Source organism: Lampris incognitus, chromosome 7 (genome assembly GCF_029633865.1).
Source record: "Lampris incognitus isolate fLamInc1 chromosome 7, fLamInc1.hap2, whole genome shotgun sequence".
Taxonomy (NCBI): Eukaryota; Metazoa; Chordata; class Actinopteri; order Lampriformes; family Lampridae; genus Lampris; species Lampris incognitus.
In genome coordinates this window covers 43,216,492-43,235,352 of record NC_079217.1, presented here as the reverse complement: position 1 = coordinate 43,235,352, position 18,861 = coordinate 43,216,492, and the positions used below count along the sequence as shown (strand labels likewise).

Here is an 18,861-nt window from a genome sequence, read left to right as displayed (position 1 = left end):
GGATGTGAGGAGCCGGTTGGTGACCTTGGATTGCACGAAGTTGCATCTGGTACCACTTACCATCATCATTGGATGGATCGATTACGTTGTCCCTTCCATTTTCGATGCAGCGCTTGATCCTGAATTGAATAGCCAGTACACCACCAGCTCAGATCTCAACGTAAACAAAAGCTTCACTAAGAAACTCGGCCAGAAAATCTGTGTTCAAGACCTACATGCATCAAATCACATGTATTATGGAAGTCACACATAATCTAAAACAATATACAGTGTCTTCCTTAATGTCTGGTACAAAGGATAAGTTCTCTTCATTTGGCTACATACTACAAAAGTAAAGATTTTAAATCAAACAGTTTTATATGTGGTTAAAGTACAGATTTTCAGCTTTTATTAGAGGGTGTTTGTATACATATCGGATTCACATCCGTGGATGAATTACATGAAATCTATTTAATTTATTAATTTACTAATTATTTTACATATTTTCATTTTTATCTTAACATCATTCTCTATCTCTGTATCCATATGTCGGCCTGTGGGAGTCATGCTATGTGGGAGGTGTGATGTTCAGTATTAGGGGAATACACCTTTAAGGACACAGGGAGTTATGGGATAGTAAACAGAGCAGCCACAGGAGCGGGGAGGTAGACGAGAGTCAGTCGGATTATGTGCACGTTATGCATCGAGCGAAATAAACATGCCGAAGTTCCACGGCTAATTCAGAAACGGTGTTATCGTCTGTGAGAGTGAAAAGCAGGTCATTACAGGAGGGTGTAGTGGTGTGTGTGTACAGTGAATGATAATGTAAGATGTACGTATATCTTATTGTGGCACTGGGTGTGAGTTATGTTTGTCTCTCTTGTTATACTGTAAACATGGAAAATTAATAAACAGAATTTCCAAAAATAAACGAATAAATAAATAAATAAATGAATTATTGGATTCACCATTTAGAAACTAACACTTTAAAAAAAATATAGTCCCAGTATTTCAGACCACTTAAATTATTGGGACAAGTTAACATTATAAAATAAAACAAAATATTAAAAAGTTAATAAAAGCTAATAAAACAAGTCCACTAATTTAACTGTAATCAAGTGTTCATAAAACCGTGAGCGGGGGTGGGGTGCAATCGGTACTTTGTCCCGGTGCTCCCTGGCCAGTCGGCTACTGACAGGGTCAATAATAGAAGCTAAACGCTTAAAAGCTGTACTTTAACCTCATATGAAATTGTTGGATTTCAAATCTGAATGTGTGTAGTAGCCTACATAACCAAATGAAGAGAACATGGGAAACCTTGTGCTGTGTGACAGCTGATACACCCCCTCAACTAACCACTCAATCAACTCCTGTTTTTTTTCCTGTCCTCGGCAGTCCACGACACTGCAACCATCTGTAACGTGCATGGATTAGTAGACACGCTGGCCGCTAGCTGGCAAGTCTGACCCTTTAGTTTAGCGGTCAGCGATGTCTCCTGCGGTGCGGGCGATACGGGTTCGCTTCCCGGCCGCGGCAGCTCCTGTGGTTGCGTTGTCCCCCGAATTCGCTACACATCTTTTTAGTTGCAGGTTACTGTGCACCTCAATCTTTGCACCGGGAACACCATTCGGGGTTAATATTATCAGATTTATGGCAGCATATACGTGAGTTGGTGTAAACACAGCCATCCTTAACTGTCTAACGTGCTCCGCATGTCTGACTTCCTGTGACGCGTCCATAGCGACAGCGATGCTGTGACATCACTCGGACGCCGCCCCATTTTGCGGCGCTTGTGTCATCAAACATAGTTGACACCATATCTAAAGCCGCGGGAAGTATGAGCTCCTCTGCTATTGTGTGTGGTTTCTTGCACTGGGCAATTCTATATGTGACTTGTATGGCGCCAGTGTTGTTAACTGATGCAGCTTTTACAAAGCAATATCCCTGCTGACGGTATGCACCATGTTTTCTCTGAAAGAACTCGAGTGGCATATTGACGTGACTGGGGTGTAATGTCTCCAAGTGACTTCTTGATTTGTTTGGGCTCATACTATCAGCTGCAAGAGTTTTCAGACATAAAATACACACTGGTCTCTCCTCATCTCCCGCCACATTCACTGTGAACCCAAGAGCAAGATAGGCTTCGTCATGCTTTCTTAACTTGGTTTTTGGTTGATTACCGTCAGCTCAGCACTTTGTCTTGTTTGTCTCCGAAGCGTCGCCTGTCTTTCTTTTCGTCCCCCCCCCCTTTTTTCTCTTTTTTGGTAAGACGGACATTTTTGTTAGTGTGCAGGTCGTTGTAACTAAAAAAATTACATTCGTCAGGAAGAGAAAATCATTATTCGTATAAACAAAGAGATAATACATTCGTTTGGTGAGTTTTTACAGCAGTGTCAAATATATGTAAATCTAGTGCAGGATGAAGGGCTAAAAAGAATTAGAGTAGATTATTCACTTCACGGGACCTTTAAACAGTTTCACTTTGCGCAGAACGAACGACTCTTGACAAAAAAAAAAGGAAATTAGAAAATGTAAAAGTTATTTACAGGTTTGCCGTGACAGAATGTCAAAGAATCGGTTTATATCATTTAATCACACAATTTGTGGTCACATCTGCTTTTTCCCTTTCAAGTGAATGTAAAATGTGTGTGCAATATGAAATTTTACAAAAAATAAAAAATATCTATTTATATATCTATCTCTCTCTCTCTCTCTCTCTCTCTCTCTCTATATATATATATATATATCCATCTATAGAGATAGATATATATATATATACACACACACATCTATATCTATATCTATGTATATATATATACACAGTGCATCCGGAAAGTATTCACAGCCCTTCACTTTCCCCACATTTTGTTATGTTACAGCCTTATGCCAAAATTGATTAAATTCCTTTTTTTCTCATCAATCTACATACTGTGGTGAACGTAGAAGAAACGTCAAAGATAACTTTGCAGCCCCTTTATTGAACTCGCACAGAAACAAGAACTTATCGAAATGTGACACAATACATGGGGGTCATCAACTCGAACAACAAAGTTGTTCAGGGTTTCAGTTACAAGGTTACACAACACAACAGAATGACAACTGCAATTACACCACAACAAATAGTAATCACATAAACACATAAAACCACATAAAACACTTACAAAACATTTAATAACAACTGACAATCTGCACGCAGTGCCTGATGGGTAAAACAGGACAGTTGGCACAATTCTGACGTGGTAGCAACTTCGCTACATTACCCCCTCCAGCGTGTCGCCTGTCCTCAGCCGACAACAAAGTCCCTATAGCGAAGGGGAAGCCGTCTCCGCCGCCGCGGGGGCACTGGTCCCTGTTCCCCACTGTCTGTCCGGTTGGTAGGGCCTGTGGGTGTAGGAGGGACCGTCCCAGGTGGGCTAAACTGATCTACAGGTTCTTCAGCCAAGGGGCGGTAAGGTGCCAAACGGTCCCGGTGCAGAACTACCACCCGCCCCCGGACACACAGTTTCACCCGGTACACAACATCCGAAAGCTGCTCCAACACCTCACAGGGCTCCACCCACTGGCTGGCGAGCTTGGGGGAGACTCCTCTCTTCCGGGTTGGGTTGAAGACCCACACCTTTGCTCCTGGGGTGAAGGAGCGGCCCTGACAACGAGTGTCATATGCCCGCTTTTGTTTTGCACCTGCCTGTTCCTGATGCTGCCAAGCAAACTCATGTGCCTCGGCCAGACGTTGTTGGAGGTCCCGCAGGTACTTGAAAGCGGGTATCTTGGGAAGGTCATTACCCGGGGGCGTGCCAAAGGCTAAGTCCACAGGGGTCCGCAGTTCTCTCCCGAACATGAGCGCGGCCGGTGTACACCCAGTACTTTCTTGTACTGCCGACCGGTACGCCCACAGGACCAGGGGTAGATGACAGTCCCAGTCTCGCTGGTGCCGTGAGGTGACAATAGCGAGTTGTGTGATGAGCGTTCGATTGAACCTCTCCACCAGTCCGTCGCTCTGGGGGTGGAGGGGCGTTGTCCTGGTCTTCTTCACCCCCATGCGTTGACACACCTCAGCGAATACCTGTGCCTCGAAGTTCCGCCCCTGATCGCTGTGTATTTCTTCGGGCGCACCGAACCGACAGAACATCTCACACACCAGCCGCTCGGCTGTAGTGGCAGCGCTCTGGTCTGGGACCGCATACGCCTCAGGCCATTTGGTAAAGTAGTCCATGGCCACAAGGACGTACCGGTTTCCGTTGTCTGTGGTGGGAAATGGGCCAAGAACGTCCACACCAACCCGTTCCATGGGGGCCCCCACCTGATATTGTTGTAGAGGGGCATGGGAGCGTCTGGTTGGTCCTTTCTTGGCAGTGCAGGCATCACAACAGTGCACAAAAAGTTCAATGTCATGCCTGCATCCGGCCCAGTAGAACCGTTGGCGCAGTTTGTTCAGCGTCTTTGCCACCCCATAGTGACCTGCCACCACCGAGCTGTGGGCTGCCCGTAGCACTCGTTGGCGCCAGTCCTTGGGCACCAGTAACTGCCACACACTTCTTCCCTGGCCCGGCGCTTGCCAGACCCGGTACAACAGTCCATCATGCTGGGCCAAGGTGGCCCACTGGGAAAAGTAGGCCTTGGTCTCCGCCGACATGGCAGAGACAGCTTGCCAGTGGGGGCGTGCCTTGGCGTTGACCCACTGTCCCACCCTGGCTAGGGTGGGATCACTATCCTGCGCTGTTTGCCACTCCTGCTTGTCCATTGCCATCAGCCACGCATCCTCTGGCTCAACCTGCCGCGTGGTGGACACTTGGAGGATTGCTCTGTCTCGCTCCTCTTGGCGCTCACAATGTCTACAATCCTTGCAGGGACGACGGGAGAGGGCATCTGCATTGCTGTGCAGGCGCCCAGCTCGGTGCTGGGTCTCGAAGTCGTAGCTCTGCAGCTCCTCAATCCACCTAGCCACCTGGCCTTCGGGCTCCTTAAAGCTGAGCAGCCAGATCAGGGCCGCATGATCCGTCCGCAGGAGAAAGGTCTGACCATAGAGATAGGGGCGAAAATGATTGAACGCCACGACCACCGCCAGGAGCTCGCGTCGTGTAACGCAGTAATTGCGTTCAGGACGGCTAAAGATACGACTGTAGTAAGCCACAACTCTCTCTCCCCCAGCAACTTCCTGAGACAGGACGGCCCCCAGCCCCACATTGCTGGCGTCTGTGTCCACGATGAAGCGGCACTTAGGATCAGGAAGGGCCAGGATGGGTGCAGTGACCAAGGCAGTGCGGAGCCGGGCAAAGGCGGCTGCACAGTTGTCGTCCCAGTGGAACTCCCGTCCCTTCTCGGTGAGACGGTGTCGGGGACTGGCAATGGAGGCAAAGTTGCAGACAAAACGTCGGTAGTAGGAGACGAGCCCCGTGAAGCTGCGCACCTCGCTGACGTTTCGCGGAACTGGCCATTTCTCGACCGCCTCCACCTTAGTAGGATCAGGGGCCATGCCCTCTGCCCCCACCACATGGCCCAAAAACTTGGTCTCACGTCGAAGGAGGTCGCATTTCTTGGGGTGCAGGCGCAGGCCCGCCCCCCGAATGGCTTGGAAGATCTGACGGAGGTTCTCTAGGGCCAGCTCGAAGTCAGCGGCATGAACCAGAAGGTCATCAAGGTAAACCACGCACCGGTTGCGGGGAATGTGAGCCAGCACCCTCTCCATTAGTCTCTCGAACGTGGCGGGGGCATTGCAGAGACCAAAGGGCATCACACGAAACTGCCAGAGTCCCTGACCGATGGTGAAGGCCGTCTTGGGTCTGGCTTCTGGTGCCAGCTCCACCTGCCAGTAACCGCTCCGTAGGTCAAGTGAGCTGAACCACTGTGACCCTGCGATGTGGTCCAGAGCATCGTCAATGCGGGGCAAGGGGTAGGAGTCCTTGCGAGTTGCATTGTTCAGCTGACGAAAGTCCACACAGAACCTCCAGGTGTCATCTTTCTTTTTGACCAGGATGGCAGGGGCGGCCCAAGGGCTATTGGATGGCTCAATCACCCCGGCCGCAGCCATCTCTAGAATCATCCGCTCTGCAGCTTCATGCTTGGCAAGCGCTAACCGGTAGGGTCATAGTCTAATGGGTGGGGTTGTACCAGTGTCAATTGTGTGCTGCACCAGGTTGGTCTGGGTGCACTCCTCTTCACGTGCAGCGAAAATCTCAGCGAACTGTTGGAGCAGGTCTTTCAGCTGTTGACTCTGCTGAGGGTCCAGCCCTTCACTGCTCCGCTGATACAGATCCTGGATGGCGGCAACAGTGTTCGGCGAGGGTGTCTGAGGAATGGTAGCCTCAATGAGGGTCGTCGTCATTGTTGGTGGGCTGGGCAGTGTCGTCAGCCCCTCGGTTGGCAGTGGAGGTGGGGGCGGCGGCGGCGGCATGGTGACAGGTGGAGTTGGCTGGATGTGGATACGTCCCACCTTCCTCTCTGGACGGCGCCGGAGGGCCAGGGTCTCTGTGCCAAGGTGAATGGCATTACTCGACACATCAACCAGAGCCCCCCAGCAAGTCAGCAAATCTAGCCCGATGATGGAAGGGTCTTGTATTTCAGCCAACCAAAACTCGTGGGTGGCTGCAACTTTCCCCGCCCGCACCTGCAGTGCTCTCTTCCCCAGCATGCTGGTTAGTTCCCCAGTCACAGTTCTGATTTTACAGGTGGTGGGCCTCCACTCTGTCTCTGGCAGCACCCCTGGACGCACAATGGAGATGGTGGACCCTGTGTCCACAAGGGCCCAGCAGCGGTGTCTACCAATGGAGCAACAAAGATAGAGACCGTGTGCGTGGGCCACTCTGCCGATCTGGGAAGAGTTCTTAATGGGGGATATGGTCGGTTGGCTGGGTAGCAGTCTCCCCGCGGTGCCACCCCATTCTAGTTTTCCGACTGGGGAGTGCTACGGCGTCGTGGTGCAGGGGCAGGGCAGTCACGGGCCTTGTGCCCCGCTTCTCCACAGCGGTAGCATGGATCACGAGGCGACCAAGGTCTGAAGGGTGGTTGACGTCATCCTGGTTGCTTTCGGCGTGGTGACGGACAAGCCTGGCAGACAACCCCTCTTTCGACGTCTCCTTCATCTGCGTGGACCTCAGCCTGACGCACTCGGGGTCTTGGTTGGTTGTGTGGGGCCATCACAGCCTCCACCCTCTCTGCCTCTTCCAATGCAGTCTTGAAGGCTGTAGGTGCCGTGATGCGGAGGTGCTCCTTCAACCTCTCTCGGGTGAGCCCCTGGATGAAGGCACTCAGGGCTAACTCGTCACGAGCTGCTGGATCAAAGGTGGGGTAGCCACGATGTGCAAAGAAGTGCACATCTGCTGCACAGGTTCCCAGGGTCTCGCCCTCTTGGCGGCGTCGGCGGGCCAGTCGGTCTCGCATGCTGTCAGTAGAGACCCGTTGACCAAAGCGTCGGTCTAAAGCAGCGGCCAGTGTCTCGTAATCCTGCTGTTCTGACGGCATAAGGTCGAGCAATACCTGCAGCGCATTCCCTTCGAGCGCCAGGGCAACATGAGCAGCAGTGTCTTGGGTGCTCGACTGGTTGTGACTTGCTACCAGTTTCACTTGAGCTAGGTATGGCTCCAGGGCTGTGATGCCCGCATACCGTGGGAACTTGAAGATGCTTGGGGATGGCAGCATCACATTAGCAGGGGGTGCTGGGGTTGTAGTGACGTTGGTCAGCGAAGTGGTGACGGTGACAGGTGACGTAATGGCGGCGGCCGGCGGCGACATGGCGGCTGTTGATAGTGGATGGGCCGTGGCCGGCACCGGCGATGAGACGGCGGCGGAGACGGCGGCTGGCGATGACATGGTGGCGGCTGGCGGCGGCATGGCAGCTGTTGATAGTGGATGGGTGGCGGCCGGCGCCGGCAATGAGACGGCGGTGGAGACAACGGCGGCCGGCGATGACATGGCGTCGGCCGGCGGCGGCATGACGGCTGTTGAAATCAGAGTAGGCCGCGACTTCTTGGCGGCAGTTGCCGCCTCCGAATCGCTGAACCGGCCGGCCGTGTCGGGTCCTGAAGGTCTGGGGGCGCTGGCTCCGTCCGCCCTTCCTCAGCGGGACATCTTCTTCCGAGCGGCGATGCTGTCTCCCCGGGAAAGCTCTTTTGCCAGACACTCGATGAAGTCCTCCATCTGCCGGAGTTCTACATCGAAGCTTCTTCTTTACGTTGCCATCTTCGATTTGTGGGTATTGGCTGCAATGCCACTTCTGACACCAGTGTGGCGTACGTAGAGGAAACGTCAAAGGTAACTTTGCAGCCCCTTTATTGAACTCACACAGAAACAAAAACTTACCGAAATGAGATACGTTACATGGGTGTCATCAACTCGAACAACAAAGTTGTTCAGGGTTTCAGTTACAAGGTTATGCAACACAACAGAATGACAACTGCAATTACACCACAACAAATAGTAATCACATAAACACATAAAACCACATAAAACACTTACAAAACATTTAATAACAACTGACAATCTGCACGCAGTGCCTGATGGGTAAAACAGGACAATTGGCACAATTCTGACGTGGTAGCAACTTCGCTACAATACAATACCCCATAATGACCAAGCGAAAAAGGTTTTTTAGAAATTTTTGCAAATTTCTTAAAAATAAAAAACTGAAATATTGCATGTACATAAGTATTCACACCCTTTACTCAGTACTTGGTTGAGGCACCCTTGGCAGTGATTACAGCCTGAAGTCCTCTTGGGTATGAAGCTATAAGCTTGGCACACCTATATTTGGGGTATTTCTCCCATTCTTCTCTGTAGATCCTCTCGAGCTCTGTAAGGTTAGATGGGGAGCGTCGCTGCACAGCTATTTTCAGGTCTTTCCAGAGATGTTCAATGGGGTTCAAGTCTGGGCTCTGGCTGGGCCACTCAAGAACATTCACAGACTTGTCCTGAAGCCACTCCTTCGTTGTCTTGGCTGTGTGCTTAGGGTCGTTGTCGTGTTGAAAGGTAAACCTTCGCCCCAGGTCTGAGGTCCTGAGCGCTCTGGAGCAGGTTTTCATCAAGGATCACTCTGCACTTTGCTCCATTCATCTTTCCCTCGATCCTGACTAGTTTCCCAGTTCCTGCCGCTGAAAAACATCCCCACAGCATGATGCTGCCACCACCATGCTTCACTGCAGGGATGGTATTAGCAAGGGGATGAGAGGTGCCTGGTTTCCTCCAGATGTGACGTTTGGCATTCAGGCCAAAGAGTTCAATCTTGGTTTCATCAGACCAGAGAATCTTGTTTCTCATGGTCTGAGAGTCCTTTAGGTGCTTTCTGGCAAACTCCAAGCAGGCTGTCATGTGCTTTTTACTGAGCAGAGGCTTCCGTCTGGCCACTCTACCATAAAGGCCTGATTGGTGAAGTGCTGCAGAGATGGTTGTCCTTCTGGAAGGTTCTCCCATCTCCACAGAGGAGCGCTGGAGCTCTGTCAGAGTGACCATCGGGTTCTTGGTCACCTCCCTGACCAAGGCCCTTCTCCCCCGATTGCTCAGTTTGGCTGGGCGGTCAGCTCTAGGAAGAGTCCTGGTGAATCCAAACTTCTTCCATTTACGAATGATGGAGACCACTGTGCTCTTCGGGACCTTCAAAGCTTTAGAAATGTTTTTGTACCCTTCCTCAGATCTGTGCCTCGATACAATCCTGCCTCGGAGGTCCACAGACAATTCCTTTGACTTCATGGTTTGGTTTCTGCTCTGACATGCACTGTCAACAGTGGGACCTTATATAGACAGGTGTGTGCCTTTCAAAATCATGTCCAATCAACTGAATTTACTAGAGGTGGATTCCAATCAAGATGTAGAAACATCTCAAGGATGATCAGTGGAAATAGAATGAACCTGAGCTCAATTTTGAGTGTCATAGCAAAGGGTGTGAATACTTATGTACATGCAATATTTCAGTTTTTTATTTTTAATAAATTTGCAAAAATTTCTACAAACCCTTTTTCACTTTGTCATTATGGGGTATTGTGTGTAGATTGATGAGAAAAAAAATGAATTTAATCCATTTTGGAATAAGGCTGTAACATAACAAAATGTGGGGAAAGTGAAGGGGTGTGAATACTTTCCGGATGCACTGTATATATATAGCATTTTTTTTCGAAACTGTCAATGGTGTTATAAGTGCTCAACTAATGAGGAGTGGAATATCAACACACAGAAACAGGAAAAAAAAATACATTGCAGGGATATTTTGGTGTATGTTGAGGCAAATTCAATAGCTTTGTTTAGCAGCTCTTTAGTTATGGAGGGGTAAAACTCACAAATATCGAAGCATATGAACGTATGTCTGCTCTTGTCATCTATGTCCTTAAACCATTTCAATACTTGGTCGGTGTTCTTCTACTGGTTTAAGGAAACCCTCTTCAGAATAGTCTGATTTATATTTTCGATAATTTTTTTGCTTAGTTTACCTATTTCGGGTTTGGTGGGGTTGCTTCAATATTTGTGAGTTTTACCCCTCCATAACTAAAGAGCTACTAGACAAAGCTACTGAATTTGCCTCAACATACACCAAAATATCCCTGCAATGTATTAAAATTTTTTCCCTGTATCTGTGTTGATATATATGTATATATATATTCTTTACAATTTAAAATGATTGAAATTAACTACATAGGCACAGGGAAAGATAGCTAACGTTACCTGCCAGAAATAGAAATAAGCATTAAAACCTAAAACTGTTAACAGGCTTGTCTTCCTTGCTAGCAGCAAAAAACTGTCCCTGCATCCCCGCGACCCTGAGAGCATGATAAGCGGTTCAGATAATGGATGAAGAGCTGGACTGACCTTTTTTTATTATTTGTAATTGCACTCCAAGCAATTATAAATGGTTATTTTCTAAATCACAATAGCGCTTTACGTCCACTTTCCTATTTGTATTTAAAGATTTTATTTCCACTATTGTACTTGTGAATTGTATTGTTTATTATGTTATGTTTATATTAAAAAGGACTAAATGAGAATTTAATTCTGCTGGTTGTATTTTACAAATGACTTTAATCGATCTGTATTTATAGAAATAATCGAGGACAGATTTGGAAAATAGTCAAATCTGGCATTTAGAAAGATGGTTTAAGGGCAGTTGAGCTCATTCGGTAGTAAAATTACCTTATTACATTTGACATGAATAGATTTTTTGTAAATATTTCGATAACAATCCTTATTATCTGGTTTTAGAAATATAAATCATGATAACATTTTCAGCTATATTGCCCAGCACTACAGCAGGGTAAATTAATACCCACGTGTCTGCCATAATGTTTTGCGGTGATGAGATGTATGTAGGTTTGTTTCCATAGGTTTGCATGTTGATGAGTCTTCTGTCTACTTTGAAAGCATGTGTTACTATCCATCTGTAAAAATTTGTGACAAATGAATAGTTAACCAACACATAACTGGGACTTGGTCTGACGAGTCACTAAATCTAGTAACAATGTCACCAAGTTGGCAACACTTGAGAGATACTTTTAACAAAGCACAATGGAGAGATGAGCCAACTACAAGGTTTATGGAGAGAAATCACATTCCAGATTGGCGGACACTGCGTCAGAAGAACCAGGCATTTACCAGATGGAAGAGCCAACACTCCAGGGGTCACTGGTTCAGTCAAATGACCACGCTATAGCTGTCTATCAATAAAAGACAACAACATATTTAATGCCAAATAATGAGGACAAAAAAAACAAACTTTTAACCACAAGAAATTAGTTTGTTAATAATCCCAGTTTAGATGGGAAGGACTTGCAAGTCAAGAGCTAGGAAAGACTTGACTAGACTGGTTTGGATGGACCTTATACAATACAATTGTGATGTAAGGGTCAGAATGCAGTAGTGACTGGTAACTTAAACTGGTATGTTGTCATCAGGTTACATCCTATTATGGACTTTTTTTTCAATTATGTGACATGACACAGCTCGCAAAGGACAATAGATTTATTTTCCTTGGGCCTGATTTTAGTGTAGATGGTTGTACAAAAAGCAAGCTTTGAAATATTGATTAAGTTTCATGATATAAGGCTTATGGTTTGGTTGTCAAGTTACGGGTTAGGACTGAGATTTAGGACTTTAGGAGGTCTTACTTAGTGCCCTCCTCAGCTACCCCCTCAGCCTCCAGTTTTCCTTCTTCTTCCATTTTCTCCTCTGACATCAGTTCCTGTTTCCTGTGTCGACGAAGACATTTCACCACGACCATGGAAAGAATTAACAGAGACAACGCTCCGCCCACTGATGCACCAATTGCCACTGCGATGGTTGAGTCCCTGGGAGGGGGAACTAGAGAGAGGAGAGGAGAAATGAGAAGAGAAGGGGGGGGGAGTTAAGCATTTTGTAAGCGAAAGATGGAGACAAGTGCAATGCTGGCTAAAAGCTTACCAGAATGATTAAACAGCTACTGGAAAAAGAGTGCTGCTGAGTTAGCCTGTGGCGTATAGGCATGGCTTTGTGAGGGTACGTGTGTGCGTGTTTGTGTGCATGTGTGTGTGTATTTATGTGTGTGTCCATTTGAGAGAGAGACAGACAGACAGAGAGAGAGAGAGTGAGAGAGAGAGAGAGAGAGAGCATGCGAGAGAGCGAAAGCAGGAGAGATGCTGAAAGATGCTGAGGGAGTTCAACTTCTTGTTGGTTATTAATAAATAAAACAGCTGACTCATTGGTACCCCTTCCTTTTACAGTCCCCTAATTACTAAGTTTAACCAGTGAATATACGGTTGTTACTACGTATTTACCCGGTAACTGTATATGGTAAACATAGTATATTATTGAGTAATTAAATACAGAGAAACTACAGCTGAAATACTAAGAAAAACCTCCACTATTACCCATCAAGTCAACTAAGTACCGTGTAGTTGTGCCCGGTTTAGGTTGGTAATAACTCAGATATAACTGCATACTTCCTAGAAAGTATGCAATTATACTTTACTTACTTTTACTTAGTAATGTTGTGGAACGTATAATATGGTACAAGTTCCTGTTAACTGCATGGACAATGGAATAATCTATTACAAAGATATTGCAATGACATGGTAACAGCACGGAAACCAACAAGGCTTCCTTTTACAGCACAGTTTCAGCTTACTCACTGAGTAAATTGTAAAAACATCTGCAAGCATGTACCCACCCAGTATTTAAGAACATGTACCATGACACCAGAGGTGAAGTCCATTTTCAACTTAAATAAAAATGGTTCCATAGTTTTTAAGGTAAATTTAACAAACCCTCCATAAATGGGTCTAGCCATGAACAATAACCATGTAAGAAAAAATATTGGAAAGTATTCTCTTAATTTCTAGACAGTACATTATTAAACCTGAGCTGTTACCAACAAAACTTTGGACAACTACAAGTATAACTTTAATTGATGGGTAATAGAGGAGGTGTTTCTAAGTATTGGGTGCCTACTTTCCTAGGAAGTACGCAATTTTATCTGATTATATCAGTTATTACCATCCTAAACCGGTCACTTCTACATGGTAATTATGTTTTGTTGCATGCTCAGGAATCCAGGTAAGGAAATCCCAGAAAGTTGAATGAGTTCATCTTGACAGAACGTTTAGTGGGAGAAAGATTTTATCGCTCATAAGTGACTTCATCAGTCTCAACTGACTGCTGATATCCCCAACTTTATCAACAGCGCAGTTGCATAACGACCGAAACCAATGATCTGTTTCATATGCAAATTACCATGACCATTAACTACAGTTTCAATGTCCACGTGTACTATTCACAGATGATTAGGGAATATTTGCAATCACAGCATTGTAAGATGGCGACAGATGTACTCTTAGCCCCCCCGGGTAGTGGAACTGATCACAGCCACGGAATCGGTTATCCATAGTGACGTCTCTCTCTCTCTCACACACACACACACACACACACACACACACACACACACACACACACACACACACACACACACACACACACTTTTTCTCTCTCCCCTGAGCTGGGTATTTTGGCTGGTAATGTGAAACTTTTTCTTCACCTAACTATATTTACACTTGACTGTTCTCTGCCATTTACAACAATGGGTCAACTTTGGAGAAATAGGAAGTCACCGCAGCATTTGGAATTCCACTGGGAAAAGCCTGTTCTGGTTCTGCCCGTTTCACTAGTGCAGCCAAGCGTATGGAGTGTGTGTGTGTGTGTGTGTGTGTGTGTGTGTGGGGGGGGGGGGTTATTGGTTCCAGCCCCAGATTTATATGAAGAACCTCATCTCTTTGTACCCATGTTAGTGAAATTAATGAACGAAATGAAGCGGAAGAAAGTAGTAGTAGTAATTATCTGTCAACTCACAACTCTGGGCAGATGGTGACCCTTTCAAAGCAGTAGATATTAATTTCTGAAATAAATAATCTGCTTTAATCCATAGTCATGATTTTCTCATCTCGCTAAAAAGTCTATTTTCTCTCCTATTCTCTGTAGGTGAGCAATTGTGTTTATCTGTCTCATGAAGCTCAATGTGGCCATTAAGGACTGGATGGCAAACATTTTTTTTACAGCTAATCACTGATAAGACAGAAGTCCTTATTATCATCCCAAATAGTGTGATTTCTAAGGTCAGGCGTAGTTTGGATTCTCTTTGCTCTTCCGTCCACTCCAGTCTTAGAAACCCATTCCTGCTTTCATTGTTTGATAAACATTGCTAGATGTAGGCTTGTTGTATCACGTGCTGAGATGGAAATGATTATTTATGCATTCATCTCTAGATGCCTAGACTGTTGTAATTCACCTTTCCCTTGCCTTAGCAAATCCTCTCTGGATCAGCTACATGATTCAGAACACTGCGGCAAGAGTTCTGAGTATAACTAGCAATGCTGTTACACCACGCATTACCACAGCACAGTGGCCCAGTGGTTAGCACTGTTGCTTCACAGCAAGAAGGTCCTGGGTTCAAACCCCAGGCCATCCCAGGTGCTCTCTGTGTGGAGTTTGCATGTTCTCCCCATGTCTGCATGGATTTTCTCCAGGTGCTCTGGTTTCCTCCCACCATCAAAAAGACATGCATGTTAGAGTTAATACTCCTGTCTGTGCCCCTGACCAAGGGCAAGACAAAGGAAAGAAAAACTGGAGTTGGTCCCCAGATGCTGCATCTGCCCACTACTATACAATAGGATGGGTTAAATGCAGAGGATGCATTTTGTTGTATGCTTGCTTACAATGACAAAGTGTCTTTACTCCTATCCTGATGTCCTTACACTGGCTTCCAGCTTATCATAGGGTTAAATTTACCTATAGAGCCTTGCATGGTCAGGTGCGCTCCTACATCGCCAATCTAATTTGCCCCTACATAACATCCAGATCCCTCAGGTCCTCTGATAAATGTGTATTGTCTGTACCTCGTACCAGGCTCCAAAGCAAGTTGGGTCGAGCTTTCACAGTAGTTGCCACTACCTCTGGAATACTCTCTTGGGTTTGCAGTCTGCTGACTCTGTGGACAGTTTCACAACACAGCTAAAATGCGCCTGTTTAGTCTGGCTTTATGTTTATTCTTTATTTAATCTGTACATTGCGTAGTTATTTTTTTGGTGTATGTATTCTCTGTGTGTCTTTTATACATGTCTTTATGCATGCTTAATAATCCCAGTAAGAAAATCAAAGAAGTTGAATGCTGGGTCGTGTGTGGTGGAGAGAGGAGGTTGATGTCGGAGGAGTGAACACTGTATGGCAGTGGAGCACGTCAGTAAGGTAGGAGGGGGCCTGGTTATGGAGGGCTTTGTGAGTAAGGATAAGGACTTTGAATTGGATCTGTTATGGGGCAGGGAGCCAGTGGATGTTCTGGAGGACAGGGGTGATGTGGTCAAGGGAGCGAGAGTGGGTGTGGAGGGGAGCAGCAGAGTTCTAGATGTACTGGATTTTGTTTAGGACTTCGGGTGATGAGCCGTAGAGAATGCTGTTGCAGCAGTCAATTCTGGATGTGATGAAGGCATGGATCAAGGTTTCTGCAGCAGAGATGGTGAGTGATGAGTGGATATGACCTCTGTTTTTTTTAGGTAAAAAAAAGGCAGTCCTGGTGATTTGATTGATGTGGTGTTCAAAGGAGAGGTTGCTGTCAAAAATGATTGCAAGGTTGCGGATGTGTGGCGAGGGAGCCAGATTGGAGTTATTAATGGTAAGGCAGAAGTTGTGAGTGGTTTTGTTAAGGGATTTGGGACTGATAATGATCATGCCAGATTTATCACAATTTAGTTTGAGGAAGCTGGCTTGCATCCATGTTTTGATTTCAGAAAGGCAGTTTGTCAGACTGGAGTAAGTTGTAGTAGTGATGGATTTAGTGGAGATGTAGAGCTGGATGTCAAGGGCATATCAGTGGAAGTGGAGACCATGATGACGTATGATGTTACCGAGGGGGAGCATGTAAAGGATGAACAGGAGAGAGCCAAGCACCAAACCCTGGTGGACACCTTGGGACAGAGAAGCAGTGAAGGAGATGCAGTTGTTGATGCTAATTAACTGTTGTCTGTTTGTAAGATATGACTTTAGCCAGGAGAGGGCAGTATGGGTAAAGTTGAAGGAGGATTAAAGGCAGGAGAGAAGAATGCTGTGGTTGATTGTGTCAAAAGCTGCAGTGAGATCAAGAAGAATGAGAATACTGAGGTGGCCAGAGTCTGCGGACAGGAGGAGGTCGTTAGTGACTTTAAGAAGCGCTGTTTCTGGTGAGCTTTGAGTTGGGAGGTCACAACACGTTCCAGTGTTTTTGACAGAAAGGGGAGATTTGAGATAGGCCAGAAATTGCTCACGACATCCGTTTTTTTGTTTGTTTGGTTTTTTGAGGGTGGGGATGACAGCAGTCAGTTTAAATGTATCAGGGACTGATTCAGAGCTGAAGGAGGAGTTAATCATTTCTGTGATGAGTGAGGAGATAGCTGCAAGACAGTCCTTATCAAGATTGGATGGGATGGGATCCAGAAGACAAGTGGAGCATCTCATTCCTGCCATTAAGTTGGACAGCTCCATTGGGGACACACAGGTGAGAAGTTTGACAGGGGCTGAGTGGTAGGGGTGGGGGGAATGGACAGATGTAGATAGTAGATGTAGATGCTGCAAATGGTTTCAATTTTAGTTTGGAAAAATGAGAGGGGAAAAGTTGCACTTGCTAACTTTGAAGGAACTGGAGGACTTGTAACTGGGTTTGAGAAGTTTTACTGTGGAAAAGAGAGCCTTGGGGTTGGTGGAGCCAGGACCTTCTTGTTGTGAGGTGACCACGCTAACCACTGTGTCACCGTGCCGCTAGATGTACTGTGCTGCCACGTTGGCGGCACATTAACTTGTTCCAGGTTTAAAACCTCCCTGGTTGAATTGACTGGAACAACAGATGAATGTCACTAACTACCTGAGAGAATAGAAAATGAAAAAGCAGTACATTTGGTACCCAAGGACCTGATTGAGAACCATTGCCCTGGATCATGGGAGGAGGGATTTTCTTTCTTAAAGAGAAAAAATATATTAACATAAGAGTTTGGGGGCATATTTGCCTGCTTGATGTAAGGGAACGTTTTTTCTATAAGTGTTGTAGCACGGTAGTCGTCGAGTAAGTGAGAAGGTAAATGACTCATTGAAACAGCAGCACAAAAATCAAGAATACCATTTTATTCTAGGTGCTTACAATACACAAACAGAGTTTGGTTCCAAAATTCATTTGGCCAAGAATGAGAAAAAACATTTTCAGGTGGTGTTTTTAGATTTGGTAAAGCATTTATTTCTGTGCTGCAAAATATCTTTGTGGGAGGTCTCAAATTTATTCTAGTAATTAAAAATTGGGTTAGGAAATGTTTTCAGGTTATTCAGATGTGCATGAACACAGCAGAGTTGACTACAAGCACAGTAACATCTGGAGATAGGCATCATGAAAAGATGCACAATGTCCTTTTTATCTTTTAATATGATGAGGAAACTAATCCTTGGGGTGTCAGAATGGATGTGGGTGGGAACGGGAGGGCTGTGCCTCTACCCTTAATTGAATTCTGTCAGGGCCCAGAAAGATGCACATGGCAGTGTCTGACTGCAGCAATGTACTGTAGCAATGCAGTAGATGAAGAGGTGATGACATGTGGTAAAAAAAAAAGTGGCTAATTGTCAATTGACTAGAAAAGTGAGTTGGTGTTATTGATACTTATTGATTTATTATTGTTACTCTAACCTAAATAATTTAATGTAATAATTTTTAAAAGCCTCACCTACCTTAACTGTTAATTTTTCCGACTACCGGTCCATATAAATGATAAAAATGGCTGTGTTTTCATTGAATCGTCGCAATTTTAATCAAATTGGCTTTGGATCCAACAAATTATTTGACCATTTATCACTCTTTTTTTTTAAATTCACATGCACTTTTATTGCCTTTGCTTCAATTATAAACAGTTTTGCTGTCTCTGTTTTCATCTACTATCTATCATTAATTACACTCCTGATGTGGATGCATTACTTTTTTGCAAAACAGTATTTTTTGTTGGCTCAGTGAGCTGGCAAACATGCAGTGTGTGGCAGGGTTTGGTAGCCTACGAATTGAGGGAAACATATTTACATGTGTTTTTGTTGTTTAAATTTGGATGTCTTTTTGTATATACATGTTAGGGACATATTCCTGCCATTGTTGTTGACTAAGGTGCTGGCTATATAGCGATATAGATCTGGAGCTGGTCCCCGCAGAAATGGCCACCAATTGCTTCTTGTAGTTAGAATGGCTTAAATGCAGAAGACAAATACCAGATATGTGTACAAATGTACTTGGAAATACAACCTTGAGGAGTTGCTGTACATCAGGAGGACTACATTTGGCAATCTGGGACTATCTGTCAACATTCCAGAGGAGATACTGGTTGTAAACAACACTGGATCGCCGTCCTGGGGAACTACACCTAGCACAGGGAGACGGAGAACAATGGT

The 18,861-nt window shown here is 45.7% G+C and overlaps 1 protein-coding gene across 1 annotated transcript in view; it reads right to left on the bottom strand.

The window, feature by feature from the left end:
- Window positions 1-12,017: 12,017 nt before the first annotated feature.
- scn2b (sodium channel, voltage-gated, type II, beta) overlaps window positions 12,018-18,861 on the bottom strand; it is a 62,853-nt gene continuing 56,009 nt past the window's right edge. The window contains exon 4 of the mRNA XM_056282862.1: window positions 12,018-12,252. Coding sequence (XP_056138837.1) covers window positions 12,056-12,252 — 197 coding nt within the window. The 3' untranslated portion in view covers window positions 12,018-12,055. The remainder of the gene's footprint in view (window positions 12,253-18,861) is intronic.